General features: G+C 34.1%; 2 protein-coding genes across 2 annotated transcripts in view; both read left to right on the top strand.

Annotated features, from left to right (window-relative positions):
• Positions 1–21600, top strand: part of LOC117327797 (platelet binding protein GspB-like) — a gene marked incomplete in the record, with an annotated part of 631084 nt that overhangs the window by 236795 nt on the left and 372689 nt on the right.
• On the top strand, positions 5253–20234 carry LOC117327801. The gene is made up of 10 exons (XM_033884981.1): positions 5253–5368; positions 5745–5943; positions 12087–12191; positions 12331–12352; positions 13334–13407; positions 13639–13666; positions 13764–13840; positions 14125–14167; positions 18045–18110; positions 18503–20234. The coding sequence occupies exons 1-9, from the start codon at positions 5345–5347 to the stop codon at positions 18085–18087; spliced, it is 615 nt and encodes a 204-aa protein (XP_033740872.1). The 5' UTR covers positions 5253–5344; the 3' UTR covers positions 18088–18110; positions 18503–20234.

Raw genomic sequence — 21600 nt, 5'->3', positions numbered from 1 at the left:
CGTCCCAATGGTCCAAACTTTACGACTGTGAGGGTATCCTGGGAGCTTCCACCTGTATTGGAGAGGAACAGTAAAATCACCAAGTTTATGTTCTCACACAATTCTACAGGCGGGGTAAGTTTGAGTATATACAAGAAATAAAGTTCAGGAGACCAAGTTATTTTTCATTAACGTGCTTACCATTATTATTCTTTAGTTAGTCCAGTCAATGTGTTGTCTTAACAAACTCTTGGGAACTAACTAGAGGCTTTTTTTTATCAAACTACTACTGCAATAAATTCTTAGATATTTTATTTAAAGTTTTGTGGGTGGAATATATTTACATTTGAAATGCTATTGACATGCCATCATTATTATATTTAGACTGAGGTAGGTTCGGATACATATTGTAATGGTCCTAATAATGTGTTTATAACTAATTACTCAGGAACAAAGGACTATGTAATGAGCAGGAATTTGCGTAGCTAGGTCAACTCTGCATTGGTTCAAACCAAAACTGTTACTCTATTTAGTTGTTTATTCATATCACAAAGACGACCATAAAATAACACAAATACAACATATACAATGTACATTTTGAGAACAACTACGATACAACTAGTTTGAATACAATATATGAGAGATATAGTATTACAACCATATATATTGTCTGTTCATCTTACCATAATACTCGGAACCAATAACGTCATGATTCCAAGATATAGTGTATGATATGTTCTCTTCAGTTTATGTTTCATATTTATTTTTACCAACTAAATAATCATTTTGATTTGCTTCAGAACTTAAACTCGGCTCCAGAAGAAATATTGGTAACTAATAATTTAAACACTGCTGTAACACGAAATCTGGCAGTGGAACCACAGAAAACATACTACATTGAGGTGAGTAGTATATATATCTCCTTGCTATTAAAGGACTTTAAACAAAAACAAACAATCTACTTGTTCCTAAACGTCAGGTATGTTTGGGATTGTATGGTTTTATATGCTCATCCAATTCTGATGGATATATTAGTATATTTTAAGTCAGATAATGTGATGTTTTACATGAATGTAACCGATAACAGATATACCAAATGAATACCGAATGGAAAGGATTATCGACTTTGGTCAGGCAGATGTATTCTGTATCCACATGCGGTGCTCTCATTATGCATTTCTCATAAGTCTGTAATTGGACGACCTCAGACAGTGGAGCATCAGGCAATAAACTTGAGGTAAAGATCTGAAGTGACTGTTTATTCTCTACCTAGAGCAGTTTGTGTTTCTCATAGAATTAGATAAGGACAATAACGTTGTTATGGGTGACTTGTGTATCATACATTGTAATAGCCAAAACTTTATTGACCATGTCAATTGAAGAGGCAGACATCTTGGATTTTGGTGTTTGTTATGGCTATTTGTATTTAATGCTGAAAGGATTCTAAAGTTTGATGTGTAGGTTCTGTTCTTAATTGTGTCCACTCAATTTCTAGACTGATCGCAGGCATTTTTTTCATTTTAGTTGAAGTTTGTTATTGCTTTTTTTTTTAATTTAGAAGTACAAGAAGATCAATATATGTTTTATGTTTAGGTTTCCCTTGGTCTTTATAGTTGTGCCATTCAATGTTGAGTCTGATCAGAGAAAGAAAATGACCGAGAGAAGGCCACGTATGAGTTTGAATATGTTAGTTGTTATCGTTGAGAATGTTCAGAATGGGTTTTTCTCAGAATTATATAAATATATAGATTCCACTTGCTTTCAAATGATAGAGGTAATGAGGAAGATGAGATAGTAGAAAAAAGATTCAGTGGGTGCCAGGATCCTAACATATCTTTGTTAGTATTCACATACAGTTCAGTACAGATATATCACTAACATTTGTACCTCACATATATTGAAAATGAATATAATTTTGTTTTGGAATGTCCATTATACACAGAGATAAGATCAAAGTTTTTTTTGAGAAGGAAATACTATGTTAGACGACCAAATGTATTTAAGTTTATTGATCTCATGTCGTCAGAAGATACAAACTTTGTTCAAATTTTGGCTATATATATTTACAAAATTAATGAAATAAGAAATAAATAAAAGATTATTTAACTGATATTTCGAATACCATTCGCCTACTAAATTGGTTTTGTTGGTAAGTTATATGCACAGGCTAACTAAATTATTACTGTTCCTTAGTGTACTTATTTAATTATCACTATTGAATTGTACATCAAATTTCCACCATAAATTGTAATTGTTTTGTGTCTGCTCCAAGGCATTATTGCCTAATGCAAAATAAAGACATTACATATAACTGTTATAAACAGTAGTACTGTATGATACCATTAATTTTGTTGTATCATCCATTTTACAGGTGTATGCTGTAGGTACTGACGGGAGTCAGAATGTATATATGGGAAATAAAAGCACTTCTATGTATGCAGCCCCTGCTGGAGGTAAGCATTTCAGTTCTTGTTAAACAATTTGCCAGGCGAATCCAAGAAACAGTCACTGTGTTTTAATGCTGTAGTCAATGTTTAGCTCGCTTGGTCCAACAAAGGACCAATGTGAGCTTATGCCATACTGTGGCGTCCGGCTGTCAACAGTTGGCTTCTTTTTCATAACCGCTGATCGGAATTTGACCAAATTTGGTATAACTCAGTGGCAAATGTCTAACTGTTCCAACCATTTATTTCTGATATCAGAAAATCCTGCCAACTTGTTTTCCCGTCATAGGTCGCTGGCGTCCTGGGTTTGGCACACTAGGAGTGTGCTTTCTTGTGCGAAATCGTTAAGCACCCCCTGGCCCTCGGCTCATTAGTTCCTGTATTTCTGTACAAGCCATGCGCTCGTTATCCAGATTACGCATCCCTGATTACCTCGTGTCCATTCTTTTGCCTAAAGATGCTGGGTTCACCATGTAAACATCTTGATGCATGTGACTGGCCTCTCTCCTCAAATCTGGTGTTTGGCAACTCCTCGTGTAGGTCGCTCAGATGATGACACCAATCAACTATTAAACTTAACAAACGAGCTAAACATCCATTACGCCATCCTTACAATCGTTGATGACACCGTTCTTTATTAATAACCGAAAACTACACGTGGAAAGTAGTCGTCCTCTTGAGATTGTAAACAGTAAGCGGTGATAACAACATTACCGCCCTAGAATTATTGACTAATAAGTACCAGTCTAATATTATAAGAGTTCAAATCTACTTCAATAATCAAATACCTAGTATGAGACTTACTGGAAAAAGGAGGTACTGACCACATCGGTGCAAATACTAACTAAAACTGAGCTAAAAACACGGTCTATATGTCAAATGCCTAACTGAAGATTTGCCGCAGAATCCGTTTTTTATCCTCAAACCCACACTTTTTACCTTACAAGGAAGAAAATTGCATCTCCAGAAATCCTCGCCCCGCCCCTAATAAACATAAAAGGAATGGCCACAACCTCAATCGTATCTCCAAAAGTCCCCAAACGCATCCACGACTGAATCACTGTCGTCTCCCCAATGCTATTCTTACGGTTAATGATATGGAAATGGTGCGCTTCCGCCACCGAATATAAATACTGGCAAATTATCAAATTGAGAAACATTATTAGGATAATACTAACAATGCATAAAAATCTTCTCTAACTATAATTTAGCTTACAAAATTGTAGAACTCGTGAAATAAATGCGTTTGCCGTCAGTTCACCTGTTCCGCCATTAACAACAGTTACTCAGGGAAGACGATGAACGCTGCACAAAGATGAAAAAAAATAACTTGATATGATTTGGCCCATAAAACATGCCTAGAAAACTTGCACTTTTTCGGAAATCAAACAAACACTTTGGCTTCGTATTTTTAGATCAACACGCCAAGGATAAACAAAAATACTAGAAAAACATTCAACAAGCTAAGATTTAACCGAAACTTGGCCAACGTGTCGCTCAAGATGTCATTCTAACTATTTTCAGGTATCCCTTGCGAAATCAAATGCTATTTACTAACAGAAATCAACATACTCTCGGACACAATCAGCTGATCAGAACCACTGTGTTTACAAACTAGGTCTATATGCTATAGCAATATTCCAGCATTTATAGAATTACGTTACTAAATTAAAAAGAACTTTTAACTTCATACCATATATAAATAACACATTTTTTTTCTGTCAGCTCCAAATATTATACACTAATTATGGCTGGCAAGACACAAGAATGAAACAATTTTATACATGTATATATAATAAAATGCTTCCAAATAGCAGACACTTTTTAACTGTATTTTTACAGTGGGTCATTCGTAGACTCAATAGGATATGAAAAATATATATATTTATATTTATAGCAATATATAATTATATATATTGATAGTATTATATAATTATACATTTATAATATCTTACACATATATATTTATATCATTTTTTCAATGTATAAAACGGACCATTCATTGCAATAATATATCGATAGTTTCTTATTTAAATAAAAAATATAACCACGCGAAGACTAAATATTTACGTCCCTAGCTAGCCAAATACAAGAATGTCTATTTTTTGTTTCACAATTGAAATGTGTACTGTTTTGAGATCGATAGCTACACTATGGCTGAGTGACTTTGCGATTAATATATAGTGATTATGAAGAAAGCTTTACAATCAATTAACAATGAATTAGATAAAATACTATGAATTACCCATTTATACATGTATCATTGCGCAGATCGTCGTTGTTACGTATCCGATTTACATTGGATGACGATATCGACTCTGATAGTTTGAGCTCACGTTTATTTTCTGAAGCATTATTGCATATAATTTGAACAGGTTCATTACTATTTATTTGACTTTGTTCTAACTAACAAGAGGTTAACCGTATATATTATAATAATAAAGTGTTTGCGTCCATCCAGTCATTCGCAGGAGTGTCACCAATTGATAAAAACTTTGGTGCACGTAGTCTAGAATTAATTCAAATAATGCGTAATCTAAACGGGTCTTATAATCAAGATTACAGATGCTTAAATTTGTCATATATTTTCGATTGCCATGACCTTAGTTGAAATCTTCGGATAAAATTAAATTGGCGTGTTATGCTTCCGCTTGCAGTGCACTTGTTGAGCCATATACAAGTTGCCATAGCTTCAGTTTTTTTTGTTACATCACTTATGTTACGTGCTATTTATTTGCTACCTTTCCCCATTTTACAGTGTCACTCTCGCCCGATACTATAGTTGTATCACAGGTACAGAGTCGACGGTTTACCCTGAATTGGACCAAACCTACGATTACCGACGGAAACCTGATGGGGTACAGACTCACAGTGCTAGAGGGGAGTACATGTGTCCGTGAGGTCATCTTTATCTGTACATCATGCACTTGGGTAATGAAGTAAAAGTAAATAAATAATATTTGATAAAGGTAATGTCTGGACAAGGAATATTGTATAACAACAATTTCGATCTGTTTTGTACGTATCAGACTGTATCTGCTTCTTATATCAACTATAAAATCAATGGTTCTCAACTCATCTCTCCATGGATACAGGATACAAGTACACATTAGAGATGTGGTGTATTAACAAATTTGAATTGAATTAAAATGTTTGTTTGACAACCTTGTTTCGGATTTAATACCTGGCCTCGTGTTTCTGTTTTTCATCTTTTTTTAAATGTTGAAGTAATTAAAGATTGTGCATGTCTTACCTGACAAAGTTGCTATCAATACTTCAGTAAATACTGTGAAATGAAATAGATACTCTGTAATTTTTCAGTATACATCATTTCCCCATACCATTACATGTGAAGTAGCAGACAAACTATCAGTGGTGGTTATGGCTGCTGACCTAGACAGCTACACCTACACCGTGGACAACCTTAACCCATACATCACCTACACTATTAGTGTGTTGGCTGTTAATGCAGCAGGGGACGGTCATCCCATCACAACGTATGTCCGAACTGACCAGGAGGGTGAGTTTCATACTACAGTACGTTATCACTGCAGTCTGTCTGTCTGTCCGTCCGTCCGTCCAGTAATATTGTCCGGACAACTCCGGCGATTCCAATGAAACTTCACACAAATATAAAGGACCATGTCTAGATTTATAGGCCTTCTTTCTTTTCAAAATTGTGGTTGCTTTGATAATTGGTCACTGTGAACAGGTTTTCTGATAATTATTTTGTCAGAACCACTTTTCTTTCATATCTCGCCATGTTTGATAGAGTTTGCCATATAAGATAGCTATGTAAGATAAATCTATCTTGCATAGCATTTCACGCAAGCGGAGTAATCTGTGTTCAACACACACAATCACCTGGCAATGATTGGAAGTTGAGTAAAAGACATAAATAAATAAAGTTTATAAAAAAAGGAAATTTCAAACATCCAAACCGATGAAATGGTTCCGTTTGCGTCAACACAGAGACATGGAATTCGGTTACTTTAGGCCTACTCATTAACCTATTTGGAAATTGGGAATTGGCTCTTAAATGAACGAAATTCGGTAACAATGACACTCCTCGATCACAGGCGCCTGACTCGTTTTATAAAATAATACCATATAGAGTACATATCAATGAGAAAGGTTCTGAACTCCCCCAGGCTTGAAATCTGATGTATTTATTTCTAAGTACCGTAGCTTCGGTTGTTTTGGGTGGATTTTTTCGAAGTAGGACTTTAATTGAAGAGAAATGGTCAATCTTTAAAATAAGCCATAACATGTTGTTGATTTCTCGATATTAGTTTACGAAATCGGGCGTGAAACTTCAAAATCCCCTCGATTTTGTTTAGTCGGACAAGTTGACGTATCGGGGTCACCACACTTTGACTCTATTGGACATAGCTTTAAATACGATGTCCACGGGTTAATCAAGAGGTACGCTTCATCAGATCACCGAATACAACTATTACATACACTTACTTTATGTATACGAGCACCCTATCGACGGCCCGGGACTTTTTATGCATACTGATAGCAGATTTTCCCCTTGAGTAGCCATGTTGTGTCAGTCGCGGTAAATTTGAACAAGCATTCTGATTAGTTAAACACATTTTCTATAACCAATCAGAATGCTTCAGAACCTTTCTCATTTATATGTACTCTATATGTTATTATTTTATAAAACGAGTCAGGCACCTGTGCCTCGATGTTCATCTATAAAAAACATATTTATTTTAATTGTAACTCAGAGTCTACATTTGTGTAGAGTAATCAGGAAAACTAACTGTCATCCTAGCCTTCCAATATGATCATCGTTATCGACGGACCTACCTTCGTCATTCCATCAAGAAAACCACTTAAACACATAAATTCCTATGTCACAGAAAAGATTGAATACTCGTATCAAGTCACTGTTCGCTGGCTCACACATGAAGTTGCCAAAATCACCGTGAATTTAAATTTACCACCAACGAAACGTCGTCGCGTCATGGCGATCGAGATCAACATCAATTTCAATAGCCTTGAACTAGGAAACGCTTTAACACTATCCCTCCCCCTCTGGGTTGTGAGTTCTAAACCTAAGTGGGGCAGTTGCAAGGTACTGACTGAAGGCCGGTGGTTTTTCTCCAGTTACTCCGGCTTTCCGCCACCTCCAAAACCTGGCACGTCCTTAAATGACCCTGGCTGTTAATAGGACGTTAAACAAAAAAACAAACCAAAGAATTCCAATGACAGTCGTGACGTCATACAGTGACGTAGTATTTTATATAACAATAGGCCCACGGGCCTTAATGTCTTCCTGTTTTCCGGACAACTCCTTCCAAAGATGTTGACCAAATTCACAAAACTTCACAGGAAAATGTGCAGATGTGCATGCATCTGATTTTTTTAAAAGGTTACCATGGTAACTGCTCACTATTAAGAGATTTTTCTTGTCCATACAACATGTTTATCAGAATTAAGGTTGATTTGGTAACATGTCATTATTAACGGGTTTTTCGATTAAGAGCTATAACCACTCGGTCGTTTGGTCGTTTTTATATTTATCCAAAACGAATTTTAAATAGATAAAAATCCAAATAAAACTGTACTTTGTAAATACCAGGAAGGGGGGAGCGGGGTATTAGTCAGCCATCGGCTTACATATCTAGTTGAAACTGTGACTCATTTAGGTCTGACACAGCCTGCTTTTAGAATTTGAATTGTATTCATGTGTTGTGTTACAATATGCAGTTTGCACAAAATGTTTCTGCAAGCTGTCAATTTCATCCTTTGTCTAATCTTAATTAAAATGCCTGCACGTAAAAATAAAAGCTATGTTTAAGAGTATTTTGAATACTTTCCCGATAACATTCCAGCAGTACTTACTGTTTAGGCTCAGCTATGGATATGAAGTATTCAGATCTAGACATTAATGTAAAACGCAAGTAACAACATTTTTATAAATACTGAAATTAGTAATAAGTGAATGGAAAGAAAAATAACCATAATTGAAAATGTTAAAATCTTACCAACTTGGAAACAAAAATGAATTTGTGAAGTTTCGCATTCTTGTAGATTTAAAGAATAAAGCCAAAGAGACTCAACAAAATAACCAATTCCATTTTTCGAACACTTTCAGATATCATCAGATGAATACTGCTAGAATAAGATGTATAAGAAAGAATGAAAAGGGCAGAATCCTTGAAGTTAGTGAAAATTCAGCCCCGAATTCAGCATGTGATTATCTGTTATTTGAGAAGGTGTTCCTAAACTGAAGTCATCAGCTGTATGAGAGCTTTTCAGTGTCAAACTTCTGGTGTTTTGGTCAGAGGAAACTCTGGCTACTCATTAATGAGTCTCATCAAGGGTCTCTGACATGTAAGAGGCTGAGGTTACCAGATCTAATAATAACATCCAACCAACAGTATTGCAGTATCATATCAACAAATAATTTTTTATTGATACACCAATATGTTAAAGTTTACCCGGAGCGATTTGCTATATTAACCTTGTAAAATGTAATTTAAGATGAAATTAAAAATGCTGATAGTGCAAGTTTCATAGCGACTTTAGTTTTAGAGTAGTTGCGATTTTTTCTCGAAAACACACATAAAGCCCAAAGCCGTTGACCTTGTTTCGGTGACCTCTGACCTGTGACGTCACAGGTTTAACGGATTCAGAACCGCCGTATAGAAAATATATAGAAACAAACGTGAGCATTGCCTGTAATTAATGTGAATTAGACAACAATTGTGTAAGTGCTGAATAAACTTTTTGAGTTATATTTATGAATAAGTTAATAAAAGTACTACCGAAACCAGGGACATATACTTTTCTATTGTTACATGTAACATCTCGCTAATTTGCTATCAATACCCAGTTACCCATGTGACTGTTGTGATTGATGCTTTATCGCCTGACCCGGAGTCCATTCTTAGCCTTGCCAATACAATTTATCAGAACGACGCTTCCAAATAGAGCAAAAGTGTTATTCACAGCAACCCCCTGTGTTCAATGTCTAATAATGTCGTACAGAGCACATGGCAACGGCACTATCGTATCGTTTCGTAAACACTTGATATGTCTCTTACCCTAGGTTAGAATTAAATTGGGTATATTTCGGCAAGTAAAGTACTCGTTTGGTTAGATCATCTTGTTTTGTCAATATGTATTCAGGATAGTTATTGTTTAGTCGTTTCGGTCATTAACATAAAAAATCATAAAAACAAATCATCATCATCATCATCATCATCATCATCATCATCACCACCACCACCACCACCACCACCAAGAAATCAGTAGTATTCTATTGATCAGACGATCAGAGAGTGCAAGGAAAAAATAACTAAATCAATTCCAATATATATTGTGTAAGGAAGGACAACTAGTACATAGGTTCGCACTGTCAGGCTTTTGTGGATTTTGAGAAAGAAAAATATAAATATACTGCATATTAAAGGTTTTATAGGTATAGTATTTTATGAGAATAATCAATTCATTATCCACCAGGCTGTCAAATTGTGATGTGAATCCAAGTACGTTACGTTTGCTGTAGTAGTTTTTGAACTTCCTTGCAATCTCATAAACAATGAATAATTGTTTCTAGTTGACTATGACAAAAGATGCACATCGGACTCGAAAATATAGTTGCTTTAAAAAGAAAAAAATTGTAACTTATATTTGGTTATAATTCTCATCTGAAACCACTGTATCTTTAAATTATTTTAAAATGTAAAAGCAGAAGTGGGGCAAGTTTTTGAAACTCACTTATATGTATCTAGCGATTTTAATGCTGATATCAATCCATAATACTGAAGAAAGGTAGTATAAGTTCTATACAAATTCAGAAACTCGTGAAATAAACAAAATGTTAAATTTATTAGATCCTTTACCAAATCATTTCCAGTAAATTTGCCACCATTAACCCAATTTAAATAAAAGAGGAAATCAATGCCAGTTCGTACCTTAGATATGTATTCTCTGTACGTTAAATCAAACTATTTTTTGTCAGTAATATGGGATATGCCACCCGATATTGTCACTGCTGCTCGCTGTTTGGACCGAGATTTGCGGGATTAAATGAACCTTCTGCGTAGAAAAACAAAAACAACAGCATTCGATATATAGCACGCGCTGCCATCACATCGATTCAACTAGTGATGTTATTTTGTTGAACCGTTTAGTTATAATTTTTATTTATTTATTTACATTCACTTTTTATACACTACTTATGATGATTCCTAATTAATAACAATAGACTCTCGGCGAATTAATTAACGACCGAGGGGATCTTTTTCACAAACAGAGCAATTTTTCGTTGTTTTTCTACCAAATTTATGTAACTGTTCCGTGTTCTTTGTATACAAATGTATATATGATCGATTGTAATTGACTTGTCTCTTGATGAAGGGGTAGAATGCCTCGAAACCTCGACAATTTACTTGTTTGTACTGTCGTTATTACTACATGTCACAATACATATGTATTTATATATATGAATATACCAGAGCAGTTTTAATGCTAGAGTCGTGATTAAATGAAATTTCCTCTAAACAATGTAGATTTATGCATTTTCACCCACCCTCGAAAAACATATTTCCAGAATTGTTTTGATCAGAAAGAACCACCCAGATAGATGAAAGCATTCCCACAGTTCCAAAACTTGGCCATCAATTATTTTCAAACATCCATCTAAATATTTTTTGGGTAACAACAGAGCCTTTCATCCCAATGAAAGTCATATATCAAAGAATTCAATTTAATATTATATCTGGCATGGGGGTTTTGCAAATTAAAGATAATTTAGCTTAGAAATAAGCAGGAACTTTATATCTGTCTTAAAAAGTAATAAAAATATCGCTTTTCTGAGGCAATATTTTTAAGTGTAATTACGATGATCTTGACTTAAGAATATGAAGTAGGTTTTTCACCCTCCTCTATTCATTTTGCCTAAGCCATAATGATACTTCCTTTGATTGTTATCAACTAATACTTTCTTGTTTTTTCATCTTAATTTTTAATTCTTCATCATTAGGGTTAACACTGTCTTGTCAAGTTCTCTTGAGCTCATTTCTCTCGTGAAGTGTTTTATAAACAGTATATGTGATACATTATATCACATTATGAAATGCTGTCCGGAGTCTCTGTTGCTCGGTTGTGGCCAGATCCTAGAAAACTGAATCCTCATCCCTTCAGAGTCCATCGAGCCCTGATAACCTCATGCTTCTGTCGACGATGAGTAAATTTTACGTTGTCGCTACTTTTTCTCGTGTTATCAAATTTCCCCAATCTCTGGGCGATATCAATATCGTTTTTGCAGTTTGAGATTGATATCGGCTGCTACATCGATCGATGATTGGTTATAAATGATATCTATATATCAGCAAAATTGCAATTCTTTAATCTGCTGGAGAAACAATATTGAAGGTGCACCGGCCATCAGTTTAGAACGAAAACCGACCACAACCAGTCAATTTTACATCTTTTATACTTTGCACAGTACCAACCGATGTGTGCCGAAAGGATATGTACAATGTAACGCGGTATATTTTTAACTATAAAAGAAGTCAAATATATACCACAAAAAAGGGGGAACGTGGTGTACACTAGCTGCAAAATAAAAGTGTATCATTAGCTTCCAAGATGATGTAATACATGATGATCCATATAAATTTTGTTTGCTTGATTTAGGACGCTCTTGTGGAACTGATACTTTGTATGCACCAGGAGTTGCCTTGACAGTTACCGGTGTACTTACGCTTTTGTTAACAGTTGTACTCGAGATTATGTTCAGACGTATGTATATCATTTACACATATTGCCTTTATTGTAACGAAAACATCATTTACAAAACAATATTGTAATGAAATCGTTTCTAAACAGGGTTAATATATCGAAAATCTAAAATAAAATTTGCTGGATATTTTGTTTTCAGGAAACAGACGACTTTGCTGTATGTAAGTAAATTAACTGTTTGTATCAACTTTTGTATCGATTAATCAGTATTAAAGTATTTGATAAGGAAAGTTTTTGATTTTTTTTATATTACATCATTAAGTATATACTGCTTATGCATAAATATTGAAAACATAGTGACCAAAACAACAGTTTAAACAATTAATTTAAACTAAATGAGCAGATAATCGAGATTCGTCACCAATTTACTCTTTCTCATGTACAACTGCTTTATTTATCGCAAGGACATTTTGTGGAAAAACATGATATGTATTGCTAAAACAGACTGTGATTGCTTTCAATTGATATTAAATTGTAATCTTATTATTTTCTAATTTGATTATTCAAGAGACGTTTCTCAAAAAAAGTTTCATAGACCTAACAGTTAGTCAGTTCAAAAATATGAAAAAGTTATATCAATTCACAACAGTGTACAAAAATGTATTTGTAAACAAAAAGCAGAACTAACAATATGTAAACACTTAGTTTTCCAATAACATATTTGGTTATATTTGATGCAGATGTTATTTTTTTACTCAAAGTCAGTTCAAAAATATGAAAAGGGGATATTAATTCGCAACAGTGTACCAAAATGTATTTGTAAACAACAGGCAGAATTGACAATATGTAGGGAAGAATCCCATGTGTTTGCCTCGTCTGCCAATACACATTAGTCGGTATTGCAGCATAATATATCTACCACCTGCTGTAATATGCTGTTTCCCCTGAGTTCGTTTTTGCCCATTTCGCCATGTTTTGTTTTCTAACTGACGCTGTTACCCTGTTAAGTGTTCTCATTTATAACTATTAGTTAATATCTTGTCATTTTCCATAATGTGTTAAGATAACCTTAATATTTACACACATACATGAAATGATAATAATAATACAGTTTTACTGGGATTTCGCTTTAAAAATCGAGTAATGGCATATTCTTTCCGTTTTCCTTCTAAATATTGCCAACATATTTATAACGTTTTCAGCACAGGCCAGGTTTCAAAACAGACGAAATTCCAGAGTGTTCAACTATCAGAACGAGGAAACATTGGCGAATCCTGCACGTACTATATATTCATAACGAATAAGTTACTTTCTATTTACATTCCATTATCTAATATTTAACATCAACAGTTAATGGCGTTAATCATGACAACTATACTATGACTTTGCTTGGTTCAAAACAAAATATACCATATAATGGCTGAATACTCTTTTTTATTATTTTGATTGAACGGATTTAAACATGCGTTGGGTATTAAGCTTATATTTTGCCATATCTTAATTGCAGATACAACACCTCATAGCGACTATGAAAGGTAAGATTGATCGACGAATACAATCTTAAACTATTTGGTAATATGTTTGGCAATTGATTCAGCAGTGTTTTATCTGGTGTTTTTATATCATTTCCAGATCCCCATATCAACAGCTTGATATAAGTGATGTTGCCAAAGCGTCCGTATACTCTGAACTTGGAGGGCCTCGTCAATGTAAGACATGCTGTCATATCAAACTAAAGCTATACTTATCCGGTTCTTAACCTACACAAAGGAGCAATTGATATATAAAACAAGGAAATGAACTACTTTGGATATCAATTAATTATAACAAAAATGACCTATAGATCTGTTAACGTCTCTGTATATTCTTAGATCCTTCAGCAAGCATATTGACGTTTTATTATGTACATAACTTTAAGGTAGTAAATACGGAAAAAATCTGTGTAGTTACCTTTTCTTGATAAAAATCCTTAGTCAGATTATTTTATTTGTAGCCGCAGTTTACCAAAATGATCCAATGAATGACAGAGATGGCGGGTAGGTAGTAATTATCCAATTCAATTCAATTCTTTTTTACAACTTATTGGATAACATAATATACATACATTTGAGATCAAAGGCACCCACTCTTACATAATTCATCATTCATTCCACAAAATACTATTGTTGTCAGTTTGTAATAAAGAATTTTGTGACTTACTGTGACTTTATATTAGGCCTCTTAGAGACAGATTTTATTTGATGTTATTGCATGTGTATATAGAGGATATTTTCACGAGTGCGAAGCACCAGTGAAAATTATCGAAATATTCTGTTATACTCGTAAAATTTATGTTATGTTAAACGGAAGACAATTCAATTTTCTTTCTATTGCATTGATATACTTTAAAGCAAAATTAAACATCGAACAATTAATAGTATCAAACAGTGCGGGAATCAGTAACATAATTCATGACGTCATATCTTTGTGATATATTTCCACGTCAACTTGACGGCGTGTCCCCGTCACTAATTTATTCAGACATGCGCAGAAAGAGCATCGAGTGGGTGTCCCATATTTCAGCTTCCCGTCTTCCGCATTCCATCGTTACTTGTATAGACTTTCCAAGTCCTGTAGCCATGTGGGGTGTCTGATCTTTGCATCAGCAAATAGATAGAGTATGACTGCGACCCCCAACAAGGAAAGTTGCACCTCAACATTGTGCTCCTGAAATGTACAAAAGGCTGATGTTAAACCACAGCCTCTTAGTACATTCCATCTTTCAAAGCAGACCATACACCAACAGCAATAAAATTTGATCCACGTCACTCGGAAAGAATCATAAAGGAACTGCAGAAATTAAAGGATGTATTTCCATGAACAGGTACAACCGAATTTACAAATAAACCATGACTCACAAAAAGCCCCTGTCCCTAATTTGAATTGAATTTGAATTCTCCAGAAAGAACGAAGCATAAATTAGATTATGAAAGAGAGCGTAGAAAGGGAAGGATTTCAATCGGAGACTGCACAGATCGTTGGAAAATGAAACGACAATGGAATTGGAAATCATGCGGAAAGGGCGAAGTTAAGTTTGTGTTGGAGAGGCAAGTGTGTAACGTACAAAAGTACGTAGTGAAACATTCGGCCTGTTGTCATCTTTACTGAAAACTCTAAGCATATGATGCGATTGAATCAATGGATAGGATTTCTTTTATGATATGTAGTGATTGCAGATTCACTATTTATAGTTCACCAGCTCAAGCCTGTTGATAAATCACACCTATATCAATCCAGCGAAATAGGGCCGAAGGGTTTAACGCTAAGAAAGCGTTTCGGTTTGTTGGCGACAACAGCCACAGGATCGTGATTTTTTGCAACGGATAATACTGAAATGTTTATATAGTTTTTATTTTCTGTTTGCATTAAAACCTCGCAATTAAAAGTATAATTAGTAGTTATGTTAGGCAGCAGACAATATATATAACAGTTGTCTCAGCTGAATAAAAATAAGTCCACCATATGTGAATTTTTCTGTATGTAAATCTCTCCCAGAATTCACTGCGATCAATATCAAGTGTTAGCAAGGCAGATTAAAATGTTCAAAAGTTCCAAGCTTCTTGGCTTCATTCCGACAATGTTTGATGTTATCAAATTATTATTTTTTATTTGTAGGTTTTAAATAGGTATATATATATCTATGGACAAAATGTCATTTATTGACAAAATAATTATACAGTTGTTGACTGGGTTTGAGGGCAACAAATGATTTGTTGAACCCGAAGCCAAACTGTTGCCCGAGGCCGAAGGCCAAGAGCAACAGTTTGTGTGAGGGTCCAACAAATCATTTGTTGCCCGAAAACAAAGTCGTTAACTGTTTTGTTATACCCCATTGACTCAAAACATTTTTAAAGAGAGAATTTCATCCTCTGTTGCTTCCGCAAATCGAATGCTGCCTTCCGCCATTATGTTTGTTTACCGAATGATAAGAAGATTGACGTCGCATTGACGTCACGAGTTGTAGGTGTGTCGTCACTCCGGTCCAACAGCACATTTTAACAGTCGATTTTAACAGTTCTTTGGACCGCTCGACGGAACAGTTCATTTATTGGCATTTTTTGTCAATAGAGTTTATATTGAAACTATTTTATAGGGGTATAACAAAACAATTTATTACACTCTGTCGGAGGTGTAGCATCTTTAAACAAACTTATGTGGACTTATTTAAATGTCACCTCCCGTGAGTGACAAACACCTGTCAAGATATATAGAGCAGCAGACTAGGTAGCAGAGAGATTGTCTTCTGTGAAAGGAGCTGCACAAGGACAGGCTTACAAGTTCCATATTTTGACTTGACTGCTGGTTCACAGCCAAATAGTCTCATCAATCGTATTGTGAAAGAATCTTTGATAAATGTTAAATCTTCTCAACTGTTTTAAATTAGCTCAAGCATTAAATATCGTATAAAACTTCATAACTAAAAGTTGAAATGATACTGGGTTTTAGTATCACAAACATAAAATTTTGTTTAAGGTTTTCAGGTAAAGGGCAAAAGCCTCATCTGAAATCAACTATATTCCAAAAATGATGAAAATATTTTAGACTTCCTTAACAGAAGTGGTAAGCAATTTGAGTTTAGTTAACTATATTTAAGATATCTAGATTTGACTCCTGGTTACTCTAATTTGATAAAAAATACCTATGTCCAATATGCTTAGAAAAATTCAATATGGTAAATATTCACAAGTGTTACCAATGGCATGTATATACAACCGATTACCGGAAGCAGTACAGAGAGGAGTGTATCACGAGAATCCGGCAGGTGTCAAAAATGGAAAAATGAAGAGGGCCGTCACGAAGCTTTCTATCATTCAAACAGGTCTTACCTTGTTGCCAACTCATTCATTTTGGGAGCTTCAAGCGATGGGTAAGTTACTGAAAGAAAAGAAAAAGGGCTGTTGGAGATCAAGTGCCCATTTTCCCTTGAAGGATCACCAGTTCATTCCTTAGAAATCCCCGCTATTGTCTAGATGGAAAAAAATCTTTTTGTTTAGGAATGACTGGTGAAGGTGTGAAATTGAAGAAAGTACATAAGTTTTTCACAGGTTTAGGGAAAAATGTGCCTTGGTGTGACTTCATGGTATTGACAGCAGCAATCGGCAACAATATCTTCATTGAAAGGGTTATGAAGTATACGTGAAGGCAATGATGCCAAAGTCATGTGTACTCAAGATTGTATTGATGAATTCTTGCCTGTGTCCACTTGATCTCATAGTAACCATATCAAAGAACGTATGATTTATGTTGCAGGATTTTAATGTATATGATTGTAGCGAAACTACTGTTAAAGAAAATTCTTCATATGCAAAGGGCTTTAACTCCATATATAATTGAATATAAAAACTGACACTGAATTCCAACTAAAACTTCAATTCTTTATGATAAAGCAGTTTTTAAAAAGATATGGAAAACAGTTGATTATGCAAATTTCAACTGCCAGGAAAATGTTCTGAACATATCCAGCTCAACTTACCCGATTTACTGCTTCTATCTTTTAAGGAAGGTAGACAACTTTTTGACTCGTGCCCTGACCGGGCCTCGAACTTAAGATCTACGGCAGCCAATCGCCTAGCCAGAAATACCCGCAGCTTATACCGCTGCGCCACATGGGCGTTCTTAAAAAATGAATTCCAATGGCGCAGTGATGGTCGGCCTGATGTGCTGACATGATCATAGTGGATGTCATCTATTAAATGACATGAACACCTGGATCGCAATGTATTTACAAACATGGATGTGAATTGTACACCAATTATAAATATTCATCACAGTACACCCCCGACACATAGTGCATATGATACATTATGCTTATTATTTGATATATAACATATTTGACAATTGACGAAATATATAATTGTTTGTTTGTATAAACAGATATTACGAGTCGATTGAGGGGAGCTCTAAACAAAACCGCTGATGAACTTCATAGTAGATCATTTGGTAAGTAGATATCGGCATTTTTACGTAAAACATAGAGTGCCCTTTCACGACTTTAAGTATCAGGAGAACGTAGCAAGTTGATCTTGGGATATATATTATAATTAACTATATACCAATTCATTAAAGTCTCGAGATAAACTCATTTGATACGATAAAAATGGTAAATATATAAGAGAAATCGTCATTTAGATTAGTTTTCAATTATTTATCTTTATCAATAGTATCGGGTCCCATGGCTTATGCGGTTTTTTAATCAGTTATACGCTTTTACATGTGTATTTGATAATTTGAAAGTTGGTATTGTTTTTCTTTCCTACCAAAACGCACAAATTGGCGCACATGAAAATACATGTTACACATAGTTATCGCTATAATAAATGCTAATATTTCAGGTAGCAGCGAGACATAATAATCACTACCGCCCATTACCGGTGACGACAAACATTTATCCAACAAGAGGAAACTCATCTTAACGATGTTTTAGAACCTGTTTTTGGAGGCAAGACATGAAGAGTGACATCTCAATGATGTTTTATTTGTTGAATAGAAAGAAAGAATAACAAACTTTCGGTGTTGACAATGCTTGAAGCAATTTTACTATTCGAACATTTAAAAAAAAACACTTTCACTTGGTACTTTTTTCATTAATAAATGCAAAAAAACATTAAATACAATACTGCATATACAAACAATTGCATGTTTATTTTGTAACCAACACCTATCTAAATATATCTAAATGGCGGCAGAATATTACATTTTTATGCAAGACTTGAAAGTATAGATCCATTGCTAAAATGTATAAAGCAAGCTAACCAAGCTTGGCATAAAGTTAGATAACAAAATGGACATATCCGAACATTCATCATTTACAGAATATCATGCAGATTCTCCAGTGACTCTTGGTATTAGGGGAATACTTGGGATCACACGGGATTGGGAAAACCGATGACAACATCATAATTTCGTAGATCATAGATGCTAATAAAATAGAATCACTATCATGAAATAATGGGGATGTTCTTATCCAGTAAAGTGGATGGTTTGCCCTGTTAGTAATTTAATAAAATGATAATCACTCTCAATTTAGTTTTGGTATCATATTTAAATGTATGTCTACAACAACAAAAAAACGAGATTCAGTGACAGCTGGTGTATTGCTAATCAATTCAAATCTAACATAGCGAACACAAATTAAGTTCTTGTGTTTTAAGTTGTACATTGTATTTTGTATTAGTGAAGCAGAGATAGTTTACCCTCTCGAAACACCTGTTCTTGTTCTTCTTGTATTGTTTGAAATGTTTCCATGCAAGTTATTACTTTTGTTTGTATTTTGCCCTTGATTTGAAGTTTCAATTATGTTTTCGTTTCTTTGTTGTTTTTAAACTGAATGTGAAGGTTCTATATCTCCTAGCCCTTTCGTCCACCAAATACACCGCTGATATCGAGAAACATTCAATAATTGTTGGTAAAATGCATGGTAATATCGACTTGTAAACAAAACCGTTAGTCTAACTGAAAACGAGGTTCGCCTACGTGAAATAATGGTCAAGAAGATTGAGATAAAGTGTTCTGTAAGGGCTCGGTAACCGAACACCAACTCTGGTAAAGACAAAGGAATGTGTTTCTGTAGGAAGTTCTTTGAAGTTATGTTATAGTCTGTTTCAATATGGATTACCAACTCAGGCAAAAAAATAGTGTTAACTCAGGTATATGAATCCGGTATAGTTTTCTAAATTAGAACCACTATCATATATCTTATTTTACTAGTAATAATACAAAGACAATATCAATATACATGTATATAGAATAAATAAAAAATCTAATAATAATGATAATCTAAGATTAAAATACATAGATAAAAAATAAATGAACTTGGATATTGTTTTTTTTAAATCAAACCACTAATTACAGAGATTACTGTTAATAAAGACAATATAAGTTGATGATGAATTTAACGTTGACCTGTGCGTTCGCCATTCTGTGTATGATAAATAAAAATCATTACCAATAACTAAACCTGAAACGGATACACACAAGAATATTACAATTGTTCTACAAGAACTGATCTATAAAGTAATTATATAACATTTATCCATATTTGTATAAATAAATACATTTATGTCAGTCTGTAATTGTTTATTATATGATGAGAGGGGCCTTTGGACCCTCTCATCTTCCATTGTTTCTGGTTGTTATGTAGATGGGCAAACAATGAGGGGTCAAGAAGGAGATCCATAGCTGGGCCACGTGATGGAAAATTCCCAGGACTTGACTGACCTCTAGTCATTGTGGCTGAAGCGAAATCAGCTTTTGATTGGTCAGCCCATCAGCAGGCACGTAACCCAGCCTCCGGACCTATCACTGAGGAGATTGACCCTCAGTAGTGTCACCTAGTGTCATTTAGAAAATCGAATGTAAAAGTTTATCTCCACTGATGGAAGTTTTTTTAACACTTTTTGATTTCCCACCCTTATACCCACCCTGTGTAACATGTAAAGAATTTGTCAATTTTAGACTCCCTATGCTTGCTAATATGCATCATGTAGAAAATGGTATATTGAGGTTACATAATCTTTAATAATTATCGCTGACAATTATTGCTTTAAATCAATTTTTTATGCATTGTTTGTGTAATATACATTTCGTGCATATTTTTTATCCCATCTTTGCTGTTATATTAATAATTTCTCTAAATAACTTGGTGATATATCTTGATATATGTAATTGATTCGTCATTAATAAATAAACTTTTCAACACATATTATGTCCTCATTATCAATTTCGATTGTTTCTTAACAGCAAACTAGCTGCGGTCACCTAGCTCGCGTATAAGACAGAGATAAAATAAATGATATTCTAAACAAATCTGGAAAAAGCAATATATGTATAGCTATTCGAAGAGAACCTGTACTAATTAAACTTGTAACAGATACAACTGATCAATTGGAACTGATCTATATATTACTATATAATAACAAATATGATACAAATCCAATACAATATATGTATAGCTATTCTTAGTGAGATAAATATCAACGAAAACATTACTACTAATTCAACCTTGAACAACAGATGCAACTTTTAAAGAATATAACAACAATCCTACAATAATTTAATTATCTATACAAATCTGAAAACATACAAAATTAATCAATATGAAAAAAGTATATAAAGTCTAACTAATATTCAATTGCTTTACAGTGAAAAAGTATGGATTTAAGATTCCATAATTCTTCCGATTCAAATGCCAAGTTAATTGTTGATAATCAGACATTTACACTATAAATGAAAAATGATGCAAGGCTGAATTTGCTGCAATAACTTAAAAGCATGTAAATTAAACATTCGCAATAGAGTATTTTTGAAATATTTACACTAAATCTGAAAACAGGCACAAATTAAATCAATATGACACAAAAAATAACAAAATGTTAAAGTTGTACAGAAAATTTGATTCAAAAGTATTCAACGATACAATTGTTTTACAAGT

The sequence above is a fragment of the Pecten maximus genome, chromosome 5 (genome assembly GCF_902652985.1).
Source record: "Pecten maximus chromosome 5, xPecMax1.1, whole genome shotgun sequence".
Taxonomy (NCBI): domain Eukaryota; kingdom Metazoa; phylum Mollusca; class Bivalvia; order Pectinida; family Pectinidae; genus Pecten; species Pecten maximus.
Note: the sequence above shows the minus strand (reverse complement) of the source record. Positions and strands in the feature narration are given on the sequence as shown.

Bases quoted from the DNA above. Each gene is read 5' to 3' on its own strand.
- LOC117327801 (XM_033884981.1), top strand. From the start codon at position 5,345: ATGCACTTGGGTAATGAAGTAAAA. The intron at 5,369-5,744 runs GTAAATAAATAA...GTAATTTTTCAG, and splicing joins ACTTGGGTAATGAAGTAAAA to TATACATCATTTCCCCATAC. The intron at 13,408-13,638 runs GCACGTACTATA...TCTTAATTGCAG, and splicing joins AGGAAACATTGGCGAATCCT to ATACAACACCTCATAGCGAC.